This window comes from Apodemus sylvaticus, chromosome 9 (assembly GCF_947179515.1).
Source record: "Apodemus sylvaticus chromosome 9, mApoSyl1.1, whole genome shotgun sequence".
Lineage (NCBI taxonomy): Eukaryota > Metazoa > Chordata > Mammalia > Rodentia > Muridae > Apodemus > Apodemus sylvaticus.
This window is the reverse complement of record NC_067480.1, coordinates 20,949,717-20,972,786: the sequence shown is the minus strand read 5'-3', so window position 1 is coordinate 20,972,786 and position 23,070 is coordinate 20,949,717. Positions and strand designations below refer to the sequence as shown.

General features: G+C 53.7%; 1 protein-coding gene across 5 annotated transcripts in view; it reads right to left on the bottom strand.

The window, feature by feature from the left end:
- Nucleotides 1–961: 961 nt before the first annotated feature.
- Kif1a (kinesin family member 1A) overlaps nt 962–23,070 on the bottom strand; it is an 87,887-nt gene continuing 65,778 nt past the window's right edge. For 3 of the 5 annotated variants that reach the window (XM_052192381.1, XM_052192382.1, XM_052192384.1), the window contains 13 exons: nt 22,145–22,250; nt 19,844–19,870; nt 11,493–11,607; nt 10,453–10,586; nt 9,307–9,368; nt 8,540–8,685; nt 7,963–8,163; nt 7,373–7,450; nt 6,843–6,967; nt 6,065–6,217; nt 5,423–5,615; nt 4,501–4,619; nt 962–4,024 (listed from right to left, as the gene is read on the bottom strand). In XM_052192381.1, coding sequence (XP_052048341.1) covers nt 3,982–4,024; nt 4,501–4,619; nt 5,423–5,615; nt 6,065–6,217; nt 6,843–6,967; nt 7,373–7,450; nt 7,963–8,163; nt 8,540–8,685; nt 9,307–9,368; nt 10,453–10,586; nt 11,493–11,607; nt 19,844–19,870; nt 22,145–22,250 — 1,502 coding nt within the window. In that variant the 3' untranslated portion in view covers nt 962–3,981. The remainder of the gene's footprint in view (nt 4,025–4,500; nt 4,620–5,422; nt 5,616–6,064; nt 6,218–6,842; nt 6,968–7,372; nt 7,451–7,962; nt 8,164–8,539; nt 8,686–9,306; nt 9,369–10,452; nt 10,587–11,492; nt 11,608–19,843; nt 19,871–22,144; nt 22,251–23,070) is intronic. The other 2 variants (XM_052192383.1, XM_052192385.1) reach the window with 1 other exon arrangement.

Sequence of the window (23,070 nt, the reverse complement as noted above, 5' to 3'; positions counted from 1 at the left end):
TCTGAAAGCCCTATCCCTTCCCCCCTGGGTCGGCGTGGCTAACCTGGGAATGGGTGATGGGCACTGGAAGGGGCTGGAGTGGTGACACGGGGCAGTTTGCCTACAATGGAAGGGGATATAGCCTGTTGCCTACTAGCATCCTGCTGGCCTTCCTGGGTTCAGTGTGGCTATGAGGAAGTGTCTTGCTCCCGGATGCCCTCTCTGCCTCTACATTGCAGCAACTGTGATACTGCACACACACACACACACACACACACACACACACACACACACCAGCCCTCTGATCCTTCTTGGTCTCTACTGACCACAAGCCTTGAGCCTACCAGGTCTGAGACCCAGCACACCCACAGCAGCAAGAGACTGATGCAGTCCCTGCCGTCTAGTGCAGTACCATCTACAGCCAGAGGGTGGCACCACAGGAGACTCCAGAGCACATCTCTGTTCCCTCACAGCCCCAGGCAAAACAGTGGTGTCCTTTGGAAGTCACTAGCTATCACTGTAGCTCACACAGATCCCATCCTCCGTGACAAATAGAAGCAAAGTGGACTGTCTTCTCTCTCAAAGGGTTAAATAAGACAAAACTCCACTTTAAGCCGCTTGGCAGGCAGAAATCCAGAGTCCTACGGGATCAGCACCCTGTGGGCCAGAGATTCTGAGGGATTGCACCTCAAGAGGCTGCCAGGGGAAGGAGAGGGTAGCAGTTTACCTAGAGCTTGGTACATACAGGTAGGGACATGTGGAATAGGTTTGATCGTCTGAGGGAAGCAGGTAGCCTCAGAGCCTGCACCATCTGGCACCTCTCAAAGCTTTCTCACTATCTGCCTCTCGGACAGCTAAGAAGCCACCCCCTCCCTCCCTCCCTCCCTCCCTCCTCACCAAGGAGCCAGTGCCATCTCTGGTTGGATACAAGCCCCTGTGAGCATTTTTCAGTTGCAGCCAACAGACAGAGACAGAATGGATGTGTGTTGCATGAGAGCCACATTTATTTCTTAATTGGACAGAGCCCTAAGTGCACACAACAGTACAGGAGGCTACAGCTAACACTCAGGTGTAAACAGCAGGATACTAGTCATTACGTCAGGTGGTTATGACACAGGGGCCAGGGGGAGCCCACAGCAACCACATATGTACAGGTCAGGGAAACAGCCTTTGAGTTGCAGGGGCCCCTTGGTATAGACAAACCACAGGAGGTCCAGGTTCAAGAAGAGACTCAGGTCAGCCATATCTGTCCATCCTGGGGGACTGTATGGCTCCAGTCCCAGGGGTAAAGGAATGTCTTTTGAGGTCCCCGTGCTGGGTGGAGCAGGGAACCAACATCTAAGTCTTATAACACATCTGTAACATCAGCCACATTCAGTAATCCCAAGATAGCTAGGGGTCTCCAGGGACCAGGCTAGAGGAGGGTTATTTAGTACAACTCTGTGTGTGTGTGTGTGTGTGTGTGTGTGTGTGTGTGTGTGTGTGTTGAATAAGATGGTGGCATGATTGCTTGGAACAGGAGGCATTAGAAATGTTATCCAGGCATAAGCAGGGTCTCACAGGAACCCTACATAGCTCTCCCCCCAGGATGCAGAAACAGTGCCCCCTTCTCCAGGAAAGATGATTATTATCCCAAACTAAGTTGAGGTCACAGCCTGGGCAACATCAAGTGTCAAACCCAAAATGTCTGTGGAGGTGGTTTTCTGGATCCATCTTGCTCTCTGTAGCAAGCAGGAAACAGGGGCCTCAGCTAGGAAGACTTGCTTCTTCCTGATGACATGAGGTTATCCCTAGTCCCCATCTCATCCCGCCATGTCACAGCCATTGGACAAATGACCTTCAGCTGACACAATACAGGTAATTTTGGGCAAGGGGGAGGCATGAAGAAATCAGGTTTCCTGAGCTGTGGACGGATGTCTTGGCCCATCAATTCTGATTACTAGATTCTGACTCAGAACGTCCCACAGACACCGAGAGCCCATCTTGGTTCCCAGACAATGCCAGGACAGCACTGGCCCCTAAATGGGGGTGGGGCGGGCACTAGAGCTCCCAACCTTTCTACAACCCGACCCAAGTACAGGTGCTCTGTAGGTTGGCTGGCCTCAGATACCCACCTGCTGGGTGGAGCCGGACTCTCCCAAGGCCTCAGCTTCAGGTTGGCTGACCTGAGCGAGCATAGCAGGCCTCACGGCCTCTCTGCCTGTTGGGGACTGTGTGGCTGTTTGGCCCTTGGGAACCAAGAAATTGGAGCAACTCGCTCCTTCTTCCCTCCTGGTCGTGAGTACCAGAATGACTTTCTTAACACAGATGTCTTCTCTCTACTTTGTATCTCACCCTCCACTGCCCACCGTGGATAGCTCAGGTCACCTAGTTTCTAGTTAGGGGTTAATCTTGCTCTGGGATGGGCACCTCAATTTGGATTTTTGGAAATAAGTCTTATTCTATACATCATGGAGAGGATTTCCTCACACTTGATGCTAATGACTATTACCTCAAGTCCTGGGGATGAGGGCGGCCAGGCATGAGCGTGGCCACCCATATGGTACCTCCTGACTCCAGTGATGGGTGAATTCTCAGTTTCTGCTGGGCTCACACTGGCTACCCTTAATCTTGATGTCTGAATGAAGGGCAGGACCCTTGATAACTATGCTAACGGACCTCAAAGCCAGAACCTTCTATGACCATCCAGACAAGTAGAGATGCTGTGAACATTGGCCTCAAGAGCATCCAGGTCATGTCAGTGCCCTGTGGAGACAGCCTGAGCTGATGGGGAGCTTAGACCCATCAGCTGATGGGGGAGGGGCTGACCAAGGTGGAGGGAGAGCCCTGGAATAGCTGGATGCTGAGTAACTGCTCCTGATGGGGGCTTGAGCTTTGGTTTCTGGCTTTCCAAATGGACCCGTGGTATGAAAATTCCCCAGGTACAGAGGGTGCAGAGGAATCCCTTTACCAAGACCACCATGAGGTCACCCTCATGTGCTTGACGGGCACATAGCACTCATTGTGTTCTCTTGCTGAGATTTGCAGGAGTGCCACCCCTGGGCAGACTGTAAGGGATCGCTCATCACAGAACCTTCCCATAGCTACATATCCATTCCTCTTCTCATCGACACCCAAGGCTACAGTCAGAGACCCCACTCTGAACACCCATGGCCTCTGCCACCCACAGCCACGTGTAAACACAGCCGCCTACCCAACAGTCTGGACACAGCTCAGCTGGAGCCAGTCTGCCTAGCGAGGACTGACCACACACACACCCCACCTGATCCTCCTCACTCTGAGATGAAGCTGCCCACACCACCCTTATTGCTCCATTTTGGGAACTGTTCCCTCAGAAGTAGCGCACAACGCCTTCTGAATTGCCTAAGTCTCAGGACTTGCAGAACCTGTCACACATGTACCGTGCAAGGTGCACCTCAGACAAAACTGGCCAGGACGGAGCTTCCCTGTGCCAGGCTGTGAGGAGCCATGGCCCATTCATATCCCTCCCTGCCTCCCTCTGCCCCTAGTAGGCTGAAGATACACATGGGAACCAACAGGGCCAGGCTGGAGGGGGGCTGGGGGGAGGGAGGGTAACTCCATATGAACCTTACAGCCCTTCCTGGAGGCATTAGAAATAAATACTTATAAACAGAACACAGTCTTATAGTTAATGTCTCAGAGGACTGTTTCAACACCACTAACTAATTGTATATTAATTATAAGTCTATGCTTAAAAAAATATTAGAACAGCGGCAATACCCTGGGTCTCGGGCCCTCTGACCTTCCTGGCATTTCGAACTTCTCACCAGAGCAATTTTGGAAGAAACCACAACACGCACAACCTCCGGGGGAGCACAATTCGTCATGTGGTATAGATCTCCCGTCAGAGGTGGGGTTGCTGGGCCCAGCGCAGGTGTCCCCCTGGTGGGGGTGGGGGGGAGGGCTGAGTGGCAGATGACAGAACAGATGGTAAGGACAGGGGAGTGGTCCGGACCACTGGAAGTCTGGAAGTCGTTCGGCTCAGACCCGCATCTGTGCAGATCTCCTCCGGGAGAGCTTGGACCTGCAGGGAGGGGTGGATGGGAGAAGCTGTGGTCAGACCCAGAAGTTGGTCCCCAGGTTCCCCAGCCGCCAGAGGCAGCTCAGCAGACCTCCAGACCACACATCATAGGCCTGGATCTTCCTTGAGTCCCTTGGGCTCATAGAGACTTGATATAGAATGTCAGTGCTTTTGGGAGCCCCCTCCCTTCCGCCCCCTCCCCACGGCCTTTCATTAAGTCTGTGACATAGAAAGTGTGGGATCCATTCGCAGGAGCCTGGGTTTATCGATTAAAGCCTGCAATCAGCTGACTTATTGCATGGGCATCTGTGACACCCAAATAGGAACCAGCATGCCCAAGGATGTCCCGGACCCAAGAACATGGAGCCCCGTGAGCTGCAGCCCCCCCGGAGGAGTGGACATCTGCTAGGTCTGCATGTGGTGTTTCCTTTTTTTTTTTTTTTTTTTTTTTTTGGTCCATCTCCCCGCCCAGCCCGTACCGGATGGTTCCAGCCAGGAGCGGGTTGAAGGCATACAGCCAGTCGTGCATGTCCTTGTCACTGTTGGCCTGCAGCAGGATGCCCCGGTGCTCCGTGCACACAGCGAACGTGTTGGGTGTCTGTGGAGGGAAGCTGCTGGTGAGAAGGCCCTGTGGCATCCCGGCCCCTGCCACCACCAAGAAGAAAACCCTTAGGAAAGCTACAAGAGTGGATAGGTGGTAAAGACATCTAACCTGCCACAGCCCAGCACCCCCCACCCCGGGGTGGGGTAGGGCGGGACAGGCGTCTCTGTAAAACACAACCCCCTTCCTGACCGCACAAGGACGGCAGCTCTGTGATGGAAGCCTACGAGGTCAGGAAACTTGTTTCCGCCCTATGTTCGTGTTGCTCTGCGACCCCTGGAAATGAATCTGACTTCTGTGGGCCACATCAGTGCCTGGGACCTTGGATGAAGTGCCCTTTTCATGTGTGCCCTCTGTGATGGGTGTGCATAGCAACTAGGGTCATATAGCTCTCTCTCTCTCTCTCTCTCTCTCTCTCTCTCTCTCTCCCACACACACACACAGGGAAATCCAATGGGTACTGTAGCCTCCTTCCACATGGCCTGGAAAACCTTCCCTTCATTGAGGTGCAAGGAGCTGGTGGCTCCCACACTTCTAAGGCACTGTTTGCTTGCAGAGGACCAGGAGCCAGTGCCTTGGACAAGACAGCTCGTAGGGGCTGTGAGGGTCTGCCAACCTCAGGATGGGAACTAGCTGTCGTCAAGGGCAAGGGTGAGCAGCAAGACCTGCCATCGCCAAGAGCTGTTACTAGGAGCCTGGCTGAGCCTGCGACAGGGACAGGTCAGGGGCTGTAGCCTAACAGGGAATGGGAGCACCTCTCCGGGAGGACTCAGTGCATCCAAGCCAGGCCCGGGCCGCACCTTGAGCATGGCTTGCTGGTCCTCGCTGTATTCCACCTGCGCCGTGGAGAGGTTGAGCACAAATCTCTCCACCGTGTCCTTGTCGCTGTTGTACATGTAGGCGTAGGGGCGCCTCACCACCACAAAGCGCTTGGCCCAGCCAGCCGTGTGTGGCTCCAGGAAGTGCAAGTACCCCTTCTTGGAGACGATTGGGCTGTGAGGCAGAGAGACACATCCGTTGGCTCAGGAACCCTGGGCAGTCAGCTGAGGTAGGGGAGCCCACACAGAGGCTCATACTCTACTACCCTGCACTAGGTCTTCAGGAAGGAAGACCCAATATGGAGGGGTAGCTGGCAGATCTTACTTTGGGATGTCCAAGAACGGAACCACCATCTCATATCTGGGATAAGTCCCTAATTTTGAGTGGGGAAATTTGGGAGGAAAAAAGCTGAAGTCCCAGAGTCCAGCGTCTACTAAGTCCCCATCTCTGCCCCACTTTCCTGCCCTCCACTCTGCAGTTGTTACTAGCTCTGTGCGCGAGGGCCGCAGGAGCCTGCCTGCCTCGTGCATAGGTAAGGGGTCTCCCGAGACCAAGCTCTGCCCTGCACACAGGCCAGGGCTGCTTGCCAGAATGCTTCTGATTCCGGTAAAGACCTTGCATACCTGACCCGGATCTCTTGGATGTCAGGGACCAGCAGTCGCTGGGGCTCCTTCTCTGTCTCTGTTGCCCGAACAGGGGAGGGAGTCTTCTTAGAGTCAAGTTCTGGCAGGAGCTCAGGCTCTGGGCTGGCAGGCCGGGAGCAGGGCTGTGGGGTCCTAGAAATAGAAGGTGACTGTGCCTTCTGCCAGGGTTCTTCAAGGGACTGGTGTTCCCTGGTAATGCCTCCTCACAGCTGCTGGGGGAAAGCTCAGACTGTCTGGCTATGCCCACAGGAGGAGTTCCTGGGTCTCACAGAGTCCACCTCCCTCCAGGGCTGCTGGAGTGAACAAGAAAGCTTCGCAGCGGCCTGTGACAGAGGCACGGCAGGCTCCGCATTGCTCGGGAGATGCCTCTCGCTTGTCCCAGGACAGACTTCATCCTCTGCCCTGCATTAAAGCCCTCACACCTCTCTAAAAGTACCAGTGGTGGCTCACTGAGTATTTTAGGAGCCCTGTTTCTAAAAAGGCAGTGTTTCTGTTCTCATCTTTCTGGGGTTGTTCACTAGTACATCTTTTATTTGTGCTAGCTGAGAAAGAGAGGGCACGGTGCAGCTGCATGAGCTAGCTCGACAGGGGGACTCCAAGAAGGCCAACACATTCTTCTGCCATCCCCTACCTTTCCCTAAGTCCCATATAGGGCCCCCACACCCCCAAACCCACTTTCTCCATTTCTGAGTCCCAGAAACTATCCCCAATGGGTTTTAAGGTGCTAGAAGCTTCCCCAGTAGGACAGCTCACTCACCTCACGTCACTGGCACCATAGCGTCCTTCGATCAGAGAGGGGCAAGTGGAGGAGGGAGTGAGCGTAGCTGCACCCAGAGGGGACATGGATGGGTCCCGCATCAGGGTGACAGACATCTCAGAGAGCTACGGGAGACAGAAAGTCTTCCTTAGGTGGGTCTCTGGGCCTTGAGGAGAATGGGACTTCTCTCACATGCTCCTACATAGCCGTGACTACTCCTACCAGGGTACAGGCTGCCCTGACCCAGGTGGATTCCCCCTTCAGATGCTATACAGGGTAGGGTGTGAGCTTCTGGATTGGGTGGGGGCCTGTGGGATGAGGGTTCCAGGAAAACAACATTAAGGGGATGGGAAGAGGACAGGAGACGCTCAGGGCCTGGGTAGCACTGAGTGGTCTAGGCTAGGCTAGGTCAAGCTCTCACTCACACCCCAGGCTCCTCAGATTCCAGCCCTAGGGAAACCAGCTATTCATCCATGAGGTATCTCACCGGGCTTTGCACTAGACTATTGGCAACAGGGGTCCTCACCTACCTTGCTCTCGCTGGCGCTGATACAGACATGGCTGTGGGTGTACTCCCTGTTGAATGTGTGCATGAGGAGTCGCAAGCACTGTAGACAGAGAACGAATGCATGGCCATCCCTGCACGGCCGGCAGCATGGGGCCTCCATCCGCCCTGCCCCAGACATGCTCAGACAGGAGTTGATGAAGAACAGCAGGTTGAGGGGGCAGAACCTCCACCCAAACTGGGGAACCCTACCCTGTGCTGCTAGGAAGGCTAAGAATTAGCATCATCTGAAGATGCGAGGCCTCCCTAGTGGCCTGTATAGCAACAGTAGGGGCTGGCTCTGAACAGAGACAGTGAGCTAGTGCCTCAGCAGTTCAGGGAATCAAAAAACTACAAGACACCTCCAGCTTAGGCTTCTGGAGGAAAGTAAAGTGGGGTGAGGTGGCAGGCAAGGAACTAACTGGTTCATCACTACTCCCCCCTGTGCCCCACCCCAGATTCTAGCAGCTCTGGCTGGAACTGGCCATGGACCGGGCTGGGCCCTTGCGTCACCCTGAGATGACCAGGGCCTGTGAAGGCAAAGCCATGGTCACATCAGCCACCCGCCCAACCTACCTTGACAGCCAGCTCCCTCTGCCTCTCGTTGGGAGCCTCCAGAGGCGATGGCTGACCCTCAGCCGACAATGGGGAAGAGGCACCTGAAGAGCTACGGGACTCAGAGTCCTCACTGGAGGCTGGGGACAGCACCTCAGGTCCAGGCCTCTGGGTGGTTTCCAGTTTCTCTCGTAGGAGCAGGTAGTGCCTGGTCTTTTCCACCTGCCGGGACAATCAAGGTGAGTGAGGGTACCAGCCAGGGCAGGTGCTGGTTACCGTGCCCGGCAGCAAGGTCCTCTGGTCAAGCATGAGACGGGCTGTCATGCCCGGTTATGGCTGGTGACCTGAGGGACACACTGTTGGCAGGACTCAGACGTCCCAGACGAGCTGTGTGTTCTCCTTCATAGCCAGCATCCCTATTACGCTCTTAGGTCCTTTAGTGAGCTGCAGGACTCTCTGCCTCTGCATCCCCCTGCGGCTAGTCAAGCATTGCCAGTCCGGAGGGTGGTTTCCCTGGCTGGACCCACTTAGGCAGGTGCAACTTGGCAGCTGTGATCCAGAATGAAGCCCGTTGGTCCCCAGTGGCTCCCACACTCACCTCCTGTAAGAGGCTCAGTTTCTCCAGCTCCCACTGGTGGTCTAGGATCAGGCTGTCACTCCGGGGCCGCCAGCCAGCCAGGTTCTCCTCACCCCGCACGTAGGCTACTGATGTGTCCAGCACCCGCCGGCGCCGGCGCTGCATCCCTGCATGGGGGATTGATGCTCTAGCATCATGACAGATACCAATGCTGCCGAAGTTTGTTCCTTTCTGGGTTCAAGATTGGCCTCCCCTTGGACCTTGGTCTACCCTGAGGCCACAGGACGACGTGGACCTTACACATAAGAAACTGATAGTCCACATATCAAATGATACTCAAGAAGAAGGAAGGAGTGGCCTCTGACCCTGGAAAGGCCCAGTGCAGCAGTGTAGGGGAATACCAGGACAGGGAAGTAGGAAGGGGTGGACTGGGGAACAGGGGGAGGGAAAAGGGCTTATGGGACTTATGAGGAGGGGGGAACCGGGAAAGGGGAAATCATTTGGAATGTAAATAAAGAATATATCAAATTAAAAAAAAAAGAGAAACTTATAGTCCCTCTCGCATGGGACTAGGACATAGGTGGTCACAGTAGCCGGCAAGCTTGACTCCTCCTCTCTGCCCTCCCATCTGAGGACACTCTGAAGACTGGAAGAAAAGTACTTGCACTTTGCAGGTAAGGCTCCCAACTTAGCAGAAGTCAAGTCAAGGGGAGCAGGGGCTGAGCAAGCCAGGCACCCCAGGGCCCCGACTCGTGCCCCAGTAGAAAGTAATCAGGAAAGTCTCCTACCTGGGCTGCCTGCATCGGCCACGTGGCAAAGGCTGAGCTCGTACACACCGGTCACACGGTTGCTGAGGGAGCAGGGGAAGGGAACACACTGTTACTAGACACAGCTGCGAGGACAGACAGACAGACTAAGGTCAGCTTACTGCCACTGACTCAGTCTGGGGACAGCTCTCACCACAGGCCTGAGGAAGATAGCCTGTTTTTGATTGTGGTGGGTCACACCCTGGGCTACAGTCCCTCTGCCAGACCCCAGCTTTGTGAACTAAATGACCCGTCTGTAAGTTCTAGCTCCTTGGGGAGTTGGGGCACCCAGAGGCCTGAATACACTTGCTGGTTCCTCAGCACCAGATGTCATCAGTCCTCAGCAGACCTCACATCTCACAGAGAAGCCCTCTTCCTATTCCTATGACACCAGTTCCACCAAGGTCACATCATAGCCCTCTCATAAAGATGGACCTTGCTGGCCTCTTGGTCCTGATCCCCAAGCACCTTCCTTTTGGCTGTGCCCAGTGTGGCCTAGACAATGTGGCAGATTAGTGGCCCGCCCTGAGCTGCAGAGGGCCCCACTTCTCCTGTGGCTCTGGCCCAGTCCCTACCACAGAAGCTACAGGAAGTAGTAAGATCGGAGGAGGATGGGTCCAGTGTCCGGCAAAGCCTCCTAACTCACATCCCACTTGAAGCTCTGCCCATGGTCCTCCACTACCCAACCCACCCCCATACACTCAGCCTGCTTCTCCTGTGTGCTATAAGCAGTCCTGAGGGCAGAGATTCCTGGGGGTGGGGTGGGGGCGGGGCACCCATGGAGAGGTTGCCCTTCTACTTACCACAGAGAATAAAGGGTTCCCTCATGCCTGCTTGACAGGATGAATGTACCCTATATGTGCTGCACTGACCAACAGGGGCAACTGAAGGCAGGGGCCTGGGTGGTAGGAGGTTGATCCTCACCCTATCAGTCTGTGCTATGGAGCTAAGGGCTTCTTTACCCAGGAGTGACCATTGCTGGGGCAGGGGGACACCCAAGGTTGCATTTGAGTCCAACATAGTTTTCGATATGCCCAGGATGGGAGGAGGAAGTCCCCTCCTACCCCCTCGGTGAGTCCCCCTCTTTGATGCACAGACCCTCTCCTCTGCCCATGCTAGTGAGCTCACCCTTCTGTGGCCCGCAGGCTCCCACTGCCAAACAGGTTGCGGATGGAGCGTGAGGCAGGCAGCTTGGCGTCACGAGAGTAGAAAACCATGCAGAAGTCCTTGGTGATAACAGCTGGCTGGGTGCAGTTCTCCATCTGCGTCACATGACAGAGGTCATAGGCATAGAGTGGTCCAGAGTGCCCCGGCCCCAGCTCAACCAGACTCAGTAACCATCCATCCCTGTCTTCATTGGGATACAAGAGCCACTGAAGGCCGCTCCTGCCCGCTCCTGGCCCTGCGTAGATTCCTAGAGAAGGGAGGCAGGGTTCTGCTCCCCCTACCCCATTGCTGAAGACAGAGATTAGGAAGGATCTGCAGGGTCCTAGGCCTACTGTGCTCTGTAACCATAAACCAAGGTCACAGCCTGAAATCTTCCTGCAGATCAAGACAGAGCTTGGCTATTCTCACACTTGAATATGAGAGCATGAATTCCTTTTTGCAGATGCTCGCTAACTCCCATTTGTGCACAGTAGGCATCTCACAGCAGATATGCTCTGAATATGGAGTCAGGACCCTGCCAGCATTTCCCAGGCTGCATCACTGCCCCCGAGGAAGCCCACAATGGTTATCTAGCGTGATTTGACTCTGTGGAGAAGCGGTGCCCTTTAAATGGCCTGGCTCCCACCTTCTCCAGACTCCTCCTTTGCTACTGTGTCCAGACAGAAGCATATCCCAGTCTTTCCCTGGGCCTCAGAGGAGGGCCACAGCCCACATCTGGCCATAGACAGATCTGAGGGCAGGAGAGGCAGTAAAGGGCTTCTATTTTTGCATTTTCTGGGATATCGATGCACTGTCTGGTGATGATGCGGCCATCCTGTGGTCTCAAAACTGAAATCTATACACTAAAGATATAGGTATGTGCTAGCCTGAGCACATAAAAAGCATATATATGGGTCTACTCAAGGACTTGAAGCATTCTCTGAGAGTGGAGCCCATGGACCCCCATGTGGCGTTGCAAGCCCCTCAAGCTAGAGGAGGTGCTGTGGATGTGGGTGTCTTACCTCAATGTAGGCAGAGAGGGTCATGTAGATTTTCTCCCGGTACGGGGTGACACGATTCAGCAGGAGGGAGTTATGCATGGAGCTGTCCCAGGCTGCTTCAAACTGGTAGAAGGTCCTGGAAGAAAGCAGATGAGGGGAAAGACAACGTGTAAGGATGCTCTCGGCGGGAATGGGGACATGCAGACAGGCACACAGAGAGGAGAACTACAGGGAGATTACTGGAGTCATGGGTTGGGAAGCTTGGGTGACACCAAGAAGGGCAGACCCCCTCCTCACTCAGACTGGGGACCAAGCAGGGCCGCCATGGGGCCATTGCCTGGCATTCCCAGTTTTCTCTGCTCCAGGGTGGACTGAGAGGAAGGCAGAGGAAGCGAGGGGAGCTGCCCTAGCCTCAAAGTCTAAGCAAGAAGGCATTGCCAGAGATCTCCCTGATTTGGCCAAGCCCTCCTCAGCCCACCCCTTCCATTAAGACTCACGCTGCCAGGGAAAGGCCCCCGGGGAGGATGCTTGGAGTGGAACAGCGGCCTGTGAGGGGCAGCATCTCATGGGCTCCTGAGAGCGGCGCTATGGGAATAGCAGCCTCAGGATCTTTCTTCTGTCCCTGTCTCCAGCTGGGGTGTCAGCAGGGCCCAGATTTGCCCAGAAGAGTTCAGGTTAGCTAACAGGAGCCCTGGACTTTGCATCTATTACGGGAACCAAAATCCCCGTAGGCCCCTACTTTGGAAAAATGGTTGCTGTGTGACAGTATGTTTCATTCACTTTAAATATCCAGGGTTCCCCTGGAGGGAATTTGCCCCAGTTCATAGCAGAGCCACTCCACAGTCCCACCCGCTCCAAGCATCCTCACAGACACACAGTTCACAGGCCAGGTGGCAGCACTCTCCCACTACCTCATGGCCAGGCCTTCCAAGGGCACCAGCAGGCTCCCCAAGGTGCCTGGCCATGTGAGAGATTGGCTGGTGCTGCCTTTCTTCCTGTAGGACACTGTCCAGGGAACAGGGTGTGGGATCAATGGGTCAGGGACATGGTACAAAGCAGGCTGGACAGGGCCACTGTCAGACACATCACTAAGGAGAGGTGTAAGGCAAGTGGAGACAGCGGGCAACCAGAACAGGGCAGAGAGCAGGCAGCATGGGAGAGGAAGGGGAAGGGACAGATAGAGGGCGTGGAGCAAGCGAGGGCAGGAGATAATGGTGCCTGTACCTAGTGTCATTTCCGAAGGAAACGCTAAGGGCGCAGCCAGGACACACGCACACACACAGAAGAGAGCGAGACGTCAGAACAGTCCTTCCATGGCCAGCACAGCTGCTGAGGGGCCCCCTGGAGCCCCAGCCCGGCCCCACAGATATCCCATATCCTCATGAAGCTGCTTCCAGCCATGACCGCAAGGGTCACCTATATATCTCTGCACTGTTGTTCCCTGGTGGTACACAGGGCAGTAACTGTCCCCACTTCAACAAGATGTCCTTCAGAACCAAGGAGCTAACACGTGACTGAGGAGCACATGGCATTGGCATGGGACATCTTGGAGCCAGTGTCACCATTGCAATGATGTCAGGGTAGGACCAGCCCCATTACATCTTGCTCAGACTTTGCATCTATGTCTATCATCCTTTGCCTTCAGAATCTCTGAAGTGCCCTGAATGGTGTGTGCGTGTGCATTTGTGTAGACAGAATCCCCTCTGTGCTCTTGGAAAGAGCATGGCCTTTCCAGATTAGTCTCCCCCTCAGGGACTGAGCCCCAGACCTAACTTTGCCTCTCTGCCCTGAGTGGAAAACCCAGAGGAATGAGTCTGGCCAGACCAGTGTGGTCTCAGAGCTCACCTATGGTTCTATTGGAAATTCAGTGGTTTCTGCCAGCTGGGCTTAAAGTGGCCTTAGTCCAGGCTCAAATGAGAGAAGGCAAAATTGGCCCTCTGCCAACACCATCATGCTGGAATATCTTTGAAGACTTGAGCGAGGGGTGCCTACTCGAGGTAGGTATGACTCCATTTGAACCACTGTCTACGGCAGGACTGGATCTTTTCAAACATCGTGCCATCTTCTGGTGGCCAACCAAAACAGGCTCCAGGATCAACACAGCCATGAAGCCCCTTGCGAGTCACTTCCAAATGATGGTTGGTCACTGGCCTTAGAGGTCATCTGCTGTCTTTGGAGGGGGGCTACACACATGGGCCTTGTGACTGGCCTCCACTCTCCATCAGCCATGACTTACATGGTCATGGGACACAGATTGTGATGCCCCAATGAATGGAGAGGGTCTGGAGCATCCTTGTATCCTTTAAGCCTCTGCTGAGGGAAGTTACCCTGCCCAAGAGTGTGTAAGCTGGGAGTGGTGTGGGGGAAGCCTTGTGGGACCCACGAAACTCACAGGTCATTATGTGGGACCCATGATGAATTACCATCAACCCTAAGGCAGAAAAGCAGAGTTTAGAGAGGTTGAGGTGGCCTGTGTAGGAGAGCCCAGGCCGCAGACAATGGGAAGGCCACAGTGGAGCACGCCCCTCATGGAGTACAGGATCCAGTACTCAGGGGAAGCCTGTATCTCCTCCACACAGCCTCTCACTCCTTACAGGCTGACATTTAGGCAATTTAGAGATGGGGACCCCAGCATCTCTGGGTCAAAATTTAAGCCCCATTGTGAGGCATCCTCAGGATGGAAAAGTCTAGTGATGTGGCCTTCAGGAGAATTAAGTAAGGTTGACAGGGGTTCTCCATGACTGAATCAATGGGTTCAGAAGAAGAGGAGACAGCGTATACACTTGCACCTCCACTTCTTGTGGCATGAGACCTTTGTACAGCAAGAGGCCTTCTCCAGATGCAAGTCTCCCAGCCCTCCCCCAACCCATAGTGGACCATAGCAGCTGGTCACAAGGCAGTCCAAACAGCTAAAACCCTATACCACTCGGAAACTTGTTAATACATGGACTCTTAAGCTTCACCCCAGACTGCTGCGTCAGAAACTCTGAGTGGTGTCTCCCTGTGAGCATAGAATTTCATCTGACCCCAGAGGCCTTGGCTATTGTTCTCATCATCCCCAAACATGGTTTAGGAAGCAGGTCTAGCACAGGGAAAGTCCCTCCATCACAAACTGCTCTCGCTACTGCTCCTCTGGTGCCACCTGAACCCCCATCTACTGTGCACATTCCCTCGGTGTCCCCATAGACCTGGCATTCCTTGGACCCCCTTCTAATGAAAGGGATGTGAAATGGCTAGTCTGCGCCATGCAGAGTGTGGGGCAGGTAGCACAGGGTCTTCAGAAGCGTGGCCAACAAGGCTCCTTCTATAACCAGCGCCCAAGGAAATAATGGCCTGGGCCTCCAGGCCACATCCTGCCTTCAGCTGGCTCACTTGACCTGGAGGGACATCAGGAGACCTACTGGGCGGTGCTCTTCTTCCCTCAAGGCACACAACTGCCCTTGCAGGCCTACAAACAGGACAGCCAAATTCAGACCCGTGGCACAGCAAACATAGTGCTCAGGTGGAGGATGACCACGTGGGGAGCACTGCAGATTGACTAAGAGAGGACAGTGGGTGCTGTGGAGCACTTCCTCCGCCTGCCTCCATCATCTCCACATTCAGGCTGCAGGGACCTAGGCAAGCAATCCCATGCCACCACATGTTTGTAAATTAGAAACATGTGTTTTCCCAGTCTGAGCAGAAGAGCTGGATTAGCAATGGGAGCCCAGCTCCAGGCCTAGGGGATGATTCTTCCAAAGGTAGATACACTCCTTGCCTCCAGAGGGTGTTGAGAACACCAAACTCAACAGAGCACCAGGTTCTACTGTCTGTGACATTGTGAAAGGAAGCATACACAGTCCCCTCTTGTCACCTATGACAGACAGGGATGAAGCCATGGAAGGAAGCTTCTCACCACAATTGCCTGCAAGTAACAGTCACAAGATATTAAAAAAAAAAAAAAAAAAAAAAAAACCTGTGAGCTTGCACATGTACTGCTGTGAGTATAGCTGCCCAGCGTGTCTATTCCAACTACTACTGACGTCTCTTGGTATTGATTAGTGTGGCTAAAGATGACTGTTTCAAAATACCTGATGTGACTAAAAAAAAAAACAACAAAACTTCCTCTTGCCTCATTCTCTCTGAACACGGCAGTAGGTTACTATAACACGTGAGTTCCCATGCACATTTGTAAATACATGTTTTCACTCTTTGGCAAAGCTCTCTGCCTGCTACTGATGGTTATCAAAGTGTATTTAAACTGCCCCAATGTCTCTGACCCTTAAATCTTAAAGCTATCCCAACCACAGAGGGCAAACAAAATAGGTATCATTGTAAGTAGATTTTCTGAGGATTTAAATATAAAACTCAAGGCCTAAGGCTGGCCAGAAACCCAGGTGTGCCCTGGGAAGTTCATTTCTAGAGAGGGAGACTGAGGACCTCCAAGGAAGCTCTCTCACAGACCCTCATTAGTCCCCAGATTACAATAGGGAAGTTCCTTCTCTCATGGCGCTTGGCTGTTGGCAAAAAATGAGAGCAGGAGAATGACCTTGAGTCTGACCATGGAGATCCCGTGTTAAAGGTCTGCATATGACACAATACACAGTCAAGGACAGATCCCTCCAGATCTGATGGCCCAGGCCAGACAGTGGTCACATGCAGCTGGATGCTCGCCTAGAACAACTACTAAGATGCTGCCACCAAAACAACGCCCTGGGGAAACCAGACCAGGCACCTTAGCAGGCTGCACTCCAAGGCCTCCCTGTGGGTTAATGGTGGCTCTCCAACTCTCTAACTGGGTCCTGATCATCCTGGCCTGCTTTCGTCACTCTTCAAGGTTACCCATGGCTAAATCATGAAGTCTAACCTGGAGACACAGTCCCTAAAGGGAAGATTCAAGGTAAGCCGGTAAGGAGGGCAAGCCAGAGAAGGAAGTGCTGTTGAGCACGGAGCCTGCCGGAGATGTGGGCTGAGATGGGACGGCAAACGGGGCTGAAGGGGTTGTGTAGTTGAAGACAGCTGCATTCTGAGTCACAGACTGTGAGAGCCCAGAAAAACAGAATGTGAGTCTACTTAAGATACGTCTGGTAGGTGCTGGAGCCATAGCCCATCAGAAGCAGTCTGTTCTGAGTTGGTAATGCCTTCTGCCCTTGGAAGACAGCCTTTATTCCACGACTGGTCCACAACTGCAGGGCCAGCCTTAATAGTCACTATCCTTGGCGAAAGAGGACTCTGGCTTACCGTTAGGGAAATTCTGGTCAGTTGTTTAATCTGACCATGAGAACCACCAAGTCCTTTGCCTGGCTCTCCTCTTGTATTCGTAGGATCCCTTTTTACTCCCAGAATGGTTGAACTTCTCCACCCTGGTGCTATCTCTCCTTTGGGCCCATTCCTCAACAAGGAGGTTCAGGAGCTGGATCCTTATACAAAGCTCTTTGCTACCCCACCGCACCCCAGGGTCTCAAGGCAAGGACTGAGGCTGCTCAGTCAGCAGCTGCGGTGGGGATGGGGTGAATGAGTATCCAATAGGCCTTGGGTCTCTGGACCTGATGTCAAGCCAGAGCAACTCATGGGATTCAGTGATTCCTGAAAGAGTGAATGCTGTCGGCTCACAATATATCAGGGGAGGTAGGTGGTGAAATAGCTTTCCAGGAGACCCTTCACCTGGTCCTCTCCAGGAAGCTTGAGGACCCTCAACGTGCTAGGAAAATGAGTTCTGGCAAGTTCTAGGCAAGTAAGAGCCAAGATCCAGGAGCTCTTCTACCACCTACAGATGCTCCAGGAGGACCTGTTGCCCCTTATACCCATTCAGGTGAACCCCATAAGTCAGGGAGGCAAAGTGTGAGGCCATTGGAAGGAACACAAGATGGGTGCAGTGCCAGATGGAATGTCTTACAAAATGTGGGTAAGTCATAGACACCAGCGCCAACACTCTCCACATGTGACCCACAGCATCTTGGTGTCTTGGTGTGGTTCCTCAGCTGTTAGGATAAAAACCATGAATTCGCTCACAAGCTCTGCATTTTTACACAAATGCCACCATCCAGGACAATAATGGGAGACTCAGTGTTCGGTCCAAACTGCGAGTTTTTCATGAACCAGCGAAGCTACCGCCAGTCCTGATCCTCAGGGGCGAACCGATTTCCAGACGGCTTTGGCAGCTGTCCATCTTTAGATAGCAAACGACTCAGTCAGGCTAACTCTAGCTCAGCTATGCGGTCCCAGAACCACATGGGAAAAGGTTTCCCCACTTCATGACAATGGTGGCAGTACTGGCCATCACAGTGGTTCCCTCTCCTGTGGAACAGTCTAAGGACTGATTCACCCCCTTCTTTCTTTCTTTCTTTCTTTCTTTCTTTCTTTCTTTCTTTCTTTCTTTCTTTCTTTCTTTCCTTTCTTCCTTTCTTCCTTTCTTCCTTTCTTTCTTTCTTTCTTTTGTTCTTTCTTTCTTTCTTTCTTTCTTTCTTTCTTTTGTTCTTTCTTTCTTTCTTTTGTTCGTTCTTTCTTTTGTTCTTTCTTTCTTTCTTTTGTTCTTTCTTTCTTTCCTTCCTTCCTTCCTTTTTTCCTTCCTTCCTTCCTTCCTTCTTTCCTTCCTTCCTTCCTTCCTTCCTTCCTTCCTTCCTTCCTTCCTTCCTTTCTTCCTTCCTTCCACCCTTTCTTCCTTTCTTCCCAAGAGGCCAAGTCCCAGGCCTGTTACTATTAAATTTATTTTTAGAATAGGAGGGACAGTTACAGGAAGGTCAAACCCAGACATATATGCAGGAGTTTCTGAAACCTGGGGACTGAGGAAGAAACCCCAAAGTGAAGGAGACCAGATTTTTCTCCTTGGCACTGTGCCAGGCTCTCTTTCCTTATCCAGAACCTTCCTGGGGGCACTAGATGTTTATAGCTGGGGCTCTCTGGCCCAGTCGAGAAGACCTCTCAGACACACAGAAGCCATCAGCAGATGTGAGCCCAATTCTACATGGGTTTGAGCATAGGTGACGTGCCTGCAGAGCTAGCCCACAGGCCACCTCTGACAGTGAGCTCATCTTGCTAGGAAGAGAGAATCAGAAATGTTCAAGCCTGGCAGGGCTGTGTCCCCTGCTTGAGTGTGGCCACTGCTTTAGTTTCATGATGAGGTTTCTGCCTCATTTAGCCTCAGGTCCCCCAGGGAGGGGACAGTCAGCTCTTGACCCACAGTAAAACGTAAAAAAGATCTGGTCAATAACTCAGACGTGTCCCACACCCATGATCCAGATAATATGGCCTGAGAGGAGCACAGCTCCACCCATAGGGTCTCCTCCTGGGGTCCCTACTCCCAGATGTCCAGGCAAGACAGCAAATGAATGCTATCTACACTGACCATTACAACCGTGACCAGACAAGGACACAGCCTGAAGTCCTAGCCATGCCCACTCTCTCTAGACCTCTGTCTAGGTAGCACACTTGAAGTGTTTAAGTGTCCATGACTTTAAGAAAGCTGACCCACGAGACAGATGAGTGCCGTAAAGCTCTAGCCACCATCCTGCAAACGTCAGAGGTGACGCTTTGGACGTTTCCCATTGAGAGCACCCCTCAAGTTCTCCCTGGATCCAGTGTGGACTCAAGACCTGGAGGTTGTCCTTCTCCAGTGGTCACTGAGCCCCATCATGGGCCAGTGTGTGCAGGGACTTCCTCAAGCCACTGAAAGGAAGCTACAGCAATCTCCCCTACCAGAACCCGGCACCGAGAGCAAGTCTGAAACAGATGCAAGCCGTGTTCAAAAGCCTGCTAGTCTTCTTGTGGAGTTACAGCCTGCCACTTCCAAAAAGCAAGGCGGAGGCCACGGCAGAGGCAGCAAAGCTAGAGTGATGCCCCTCTCCCTGACTTGGCCTGGGAAGGGCTCCTGGGCAGCTGTGGAGCACATGGGAGCCCCAGTCTCCTGGCAGTGGGTCCTGTCTGCCCCTTCCCCATGCTCCCAGCTCTGCCTGCTATGGCCCCTTGCAGGGAGTGGCTGGCCCTTGTGAGCTGGTGCAGCCCAGCAGCCGGGTTGTCCAGCCTGCATGCGGGAGATACCTGCACCCACTGGTGGCCAGGTTAGAGGTTGGCATAGAAGGCAGGCTGGGGTGGGAGGAGCGGGAGGCCAGCCAGTGTCTACAGAGGCAGAAAACTACGAAAGCAGCCGGAATCAGGAAAGAAGGCCAGAGGAGGCAGGAGAGACTCAGCCAGGAAGATGGGGCTGGGGGAGGAATGTGAAAATAAAACCAGAATGTATTCCAAGGAAATGAAATCAAAAGGAGGGAGAAACAGGAAGGAAAGGTGAGCGAGTTGTGAGTCGGAAAAGCGGGAAATTAAAAGTCCAGGGTTGTGGAGGTGACCAGGGAAGGAGGGAAGGTAGAGGCTGAAATCAAACCAAGGGACAGAAATGGTACCTAGGTATGTCCGAATCAAGAAACTGCCTGCAAAACACAAACAACCACACGTTAGTGAAGGGCTGCGGGTGGGCAGCGGGACAGCGGGGTGGCAGCAGCAAGCGGCAGCAGGGGGCCGCCTGTGGCTGGCAGACCCGTTCAGGGGTCAGGGAGGCTGCGAAGCAGGGACCATGGAGCAGGAAGAGGCCCAGGCGTGGCAAAGCGCATGGTAGGTAGCCTGAGGCCCTGGGCAGAGCTAGGCCAGGCCCAAGCCTCAGCCTCTGTGGAGAGGCTAGTCTCTGAGCAGCCTGGCCCACAAAGGCTCCTAGGATGTCAGCCATGTCCAGGGAATAGGAAGCTGGCCCCAGCGGGCCCTGCGAAGGAGGCCACGGGCTAAGGAGCGTGCCTGAGACTTTTCTGGGGTAAGGAGGGCTGGGGTTGCACCAGCAAGAACAGCAAGGGCAGGAGCCAAGCGAGAGGCCACATCTGTGTTCCCAAGTTATAGCTTCCATCCCCCCCCAGGACCCAGGGCCTCCAGCCTAGATGTGGGGTTGGACAGGGGCCAGGACAGAAGCTAGTCAGTTCAGTTCCGTGACTGAGCCTGTTTAACCAAAGTTCTGCTAGCTTAGGGACATTGAGTCTTGACCTCCCAGGCACCTCCGCCTAGCCAGAGTCAAGGACACCTGTCAACATCTGGGCTGGTGGGGGGATGACAGGAGAACACCAGTGACAAGGTTCAGTCCAAGGAGACAACTAGGAAGGGTGGCCCAGAGGCTGCGACCTATCCACAGACCTTCTGATCCCACCACTCACACTTCCCCCCAGAATGCTTGCAATGGATGGTCAGAGGTCAAGGGTTAAAGTCACTCCTAGACCCCAAACCCCATCTCTTTAGCACTCGGTGGCAGATAGGCTGTCTCAGCCCCCACCCTTGCCTCTGTGGCTCTCAATTTCCATGCCCAGGCATAGCGGTCCACACTCATGGGCAGCATCCATGTTAGGAGTAGTGGGCCTCTCTGCCTCAGCAGGCTGCGTTTGCAGAGCAAGAGGAGAGGGAAGACTGGAGGAAGCTCTAGATCCCGGTTCGTGTCATAGTCTGGCTCCCCTCCTAGTTTCTGCTGTGAACTCCAGCCTTTTCCTCAGAGTGTCATGTTCCTAAAAAAACACCTCCAGAAATGCAGAGTGAGGACCAGCCCCAAGTGTGTGCTAGGGTCTCTGTCCTGTCCACTGTCCTGACTGCTGTCCAGCCCTGCTCTGCTCTTGGCTGGCTCCTGCTAGGCCTATGGGAGAGGAGGACCTCTTCCGCCACCCCCACCCCCTACTCCAGCTGTCTGTGAAGAAGTGGCGCTCCAGACTCAGGAGCTGGAAGAACACAGGCCATGCCCAGGATTATGGGGCCATACAACCCCTCCCTCACAGGGGTGATCCTCCCTTGATTCTCCAAGGGTACCACACCCTCGAAATACATTTTCCTGGCTGTAGCCTCCCAGGTCAGTGTTTGGCTCCTTGGCACTGCACCAGGCTGAGTTACTGGGAAAGAGCCAGGCTGGGGCTCAGGCCCTGCAGAACATCACCACAAATCAATGGAAGACTATGTCCCAGGCGATTTTGTCCAGTTGGGCACCCTCCCTGGCAGGCTGACTCTTGCAGTGCCTGGCCCCTGGCAGGCTGTGTGAGACCTCTGTTACACCCACGCATCCTGGCACACCCCACAGGGCTGCCAAGAGCATCTTAGGGCTCCGTTACCCCTCTCCTGTTCAGATAAAGACGGGAGTTGGGACAATCTGGAGCTTGGAAAGTGACCAGAAGCATGTGACAATTGGTGATGCATAGTCACCCTCTACCCAAGTAGTTCGACTGCCAACTTCATCTGCAGGCTCTAGATGACCTTCTGTATCACCACCCATTCCGGGGACAACTGCCAGAGACTTCAGACCTGTTCATACCAGTATGGTCCTCAGAACCATGGCGTGCATGTTAGTCACCATCCCATCTCACCAACCATCTCCCCGCCACCTCCTGGGGACAGGACTTAACTCATGCTTTAAGCCCATGCTGGCCCGTTAGGTGACAGGATGGCATGAGTGTATAAACCGGAAATGGGAGACATGCGATCAAATGAGCAGAGAGACTTGGAGCCCATGGGCCACCACTCACTACCCTCTTCCCTTAAGTGTCAGAAAGAGGGCAGGGAGGCCTGGAGCTGGCCACAGCACGAGCGGCTGGGTCAGTGGAGGCCGTGGCAGGTTGGTGGTTGACCTGTGAGGGGGGTTAGTTGGTCAGCAAGGGTTGTGGTCCTCCTACCTGTCTTGTGGCACTCACCGGTCATCCTGGGCTGGATGGACGTATCCTGATGAGAGGATGTTAAGGGACAAGATGTTGGGGTCAATCAGAGCTTCGTCAGTTTCTGGAGTGTTTCGGATGCGACCTATGGGAAGGGCAGTGTCTGGGTGTCAGTGCCTAGGAAGCCCAGTGGTTATGGTATGCTGAGGCCTCTGGACAGGAGCTAAGATGGCAAGTGGGTTCTCTACATGACTATGCAATAAAAGGCACCAAGCAAACAGGGAGGCTGAGGGGGGTGGGTCCTGGTGGCCCCTGAAACACGGCCACTGCCTTCCCCCTCTGTCTCCTTCCAGCCTGGCTTTTTATATTTCAGCTATAATTAGACTTTCTGGTGGATCTCAGCTGTCTAGTTTAGCAATCTCTGTGTCCCTATGGGACACAGAGACATAAGCAAGATGAGGGGGTGGCCCTACCCCATCTTGTGCTTAAAAATATCCGGCCGCTCTTTAAGAACCAGACCTCTGCGTTTGAAGTCCTTCTGTCTGTGAGAGAAACACTTCATTTCACAATTCCTCATCCCGGAAACAGCTCTCTGCTCATTTGAAGGTGCTCACAGATGCCCGTAAGTCCTCAGCTCCGGCAACAGAGTGAGCTGCTTCCCTTTCTCCCTCTGCACAGTCTAGCTACTTCCTTGCAGCTCTGCAGCACAAGGATTCAGGAGGAGACGATTCGGGGTCCTTCAGCCCTTTCTTGATGCCAGATTTTCCAGTGTCTGGGATTCTCGTGGTAAGGACAAGATCACAGAGCAGATGCTCAGCCCTGGGGTCCTGACCTCCACAGAGCTCTCTGCCTGAGGATCTGGTGGACAGACTTGGGCAGGACACAGGAAGGAGTCAGGGAGTGGGCTAGGGTCATCTGTATTCCTTAAAGAGTCTCTTGTCTTTTCTCCATCTTGCGGGCCCCTC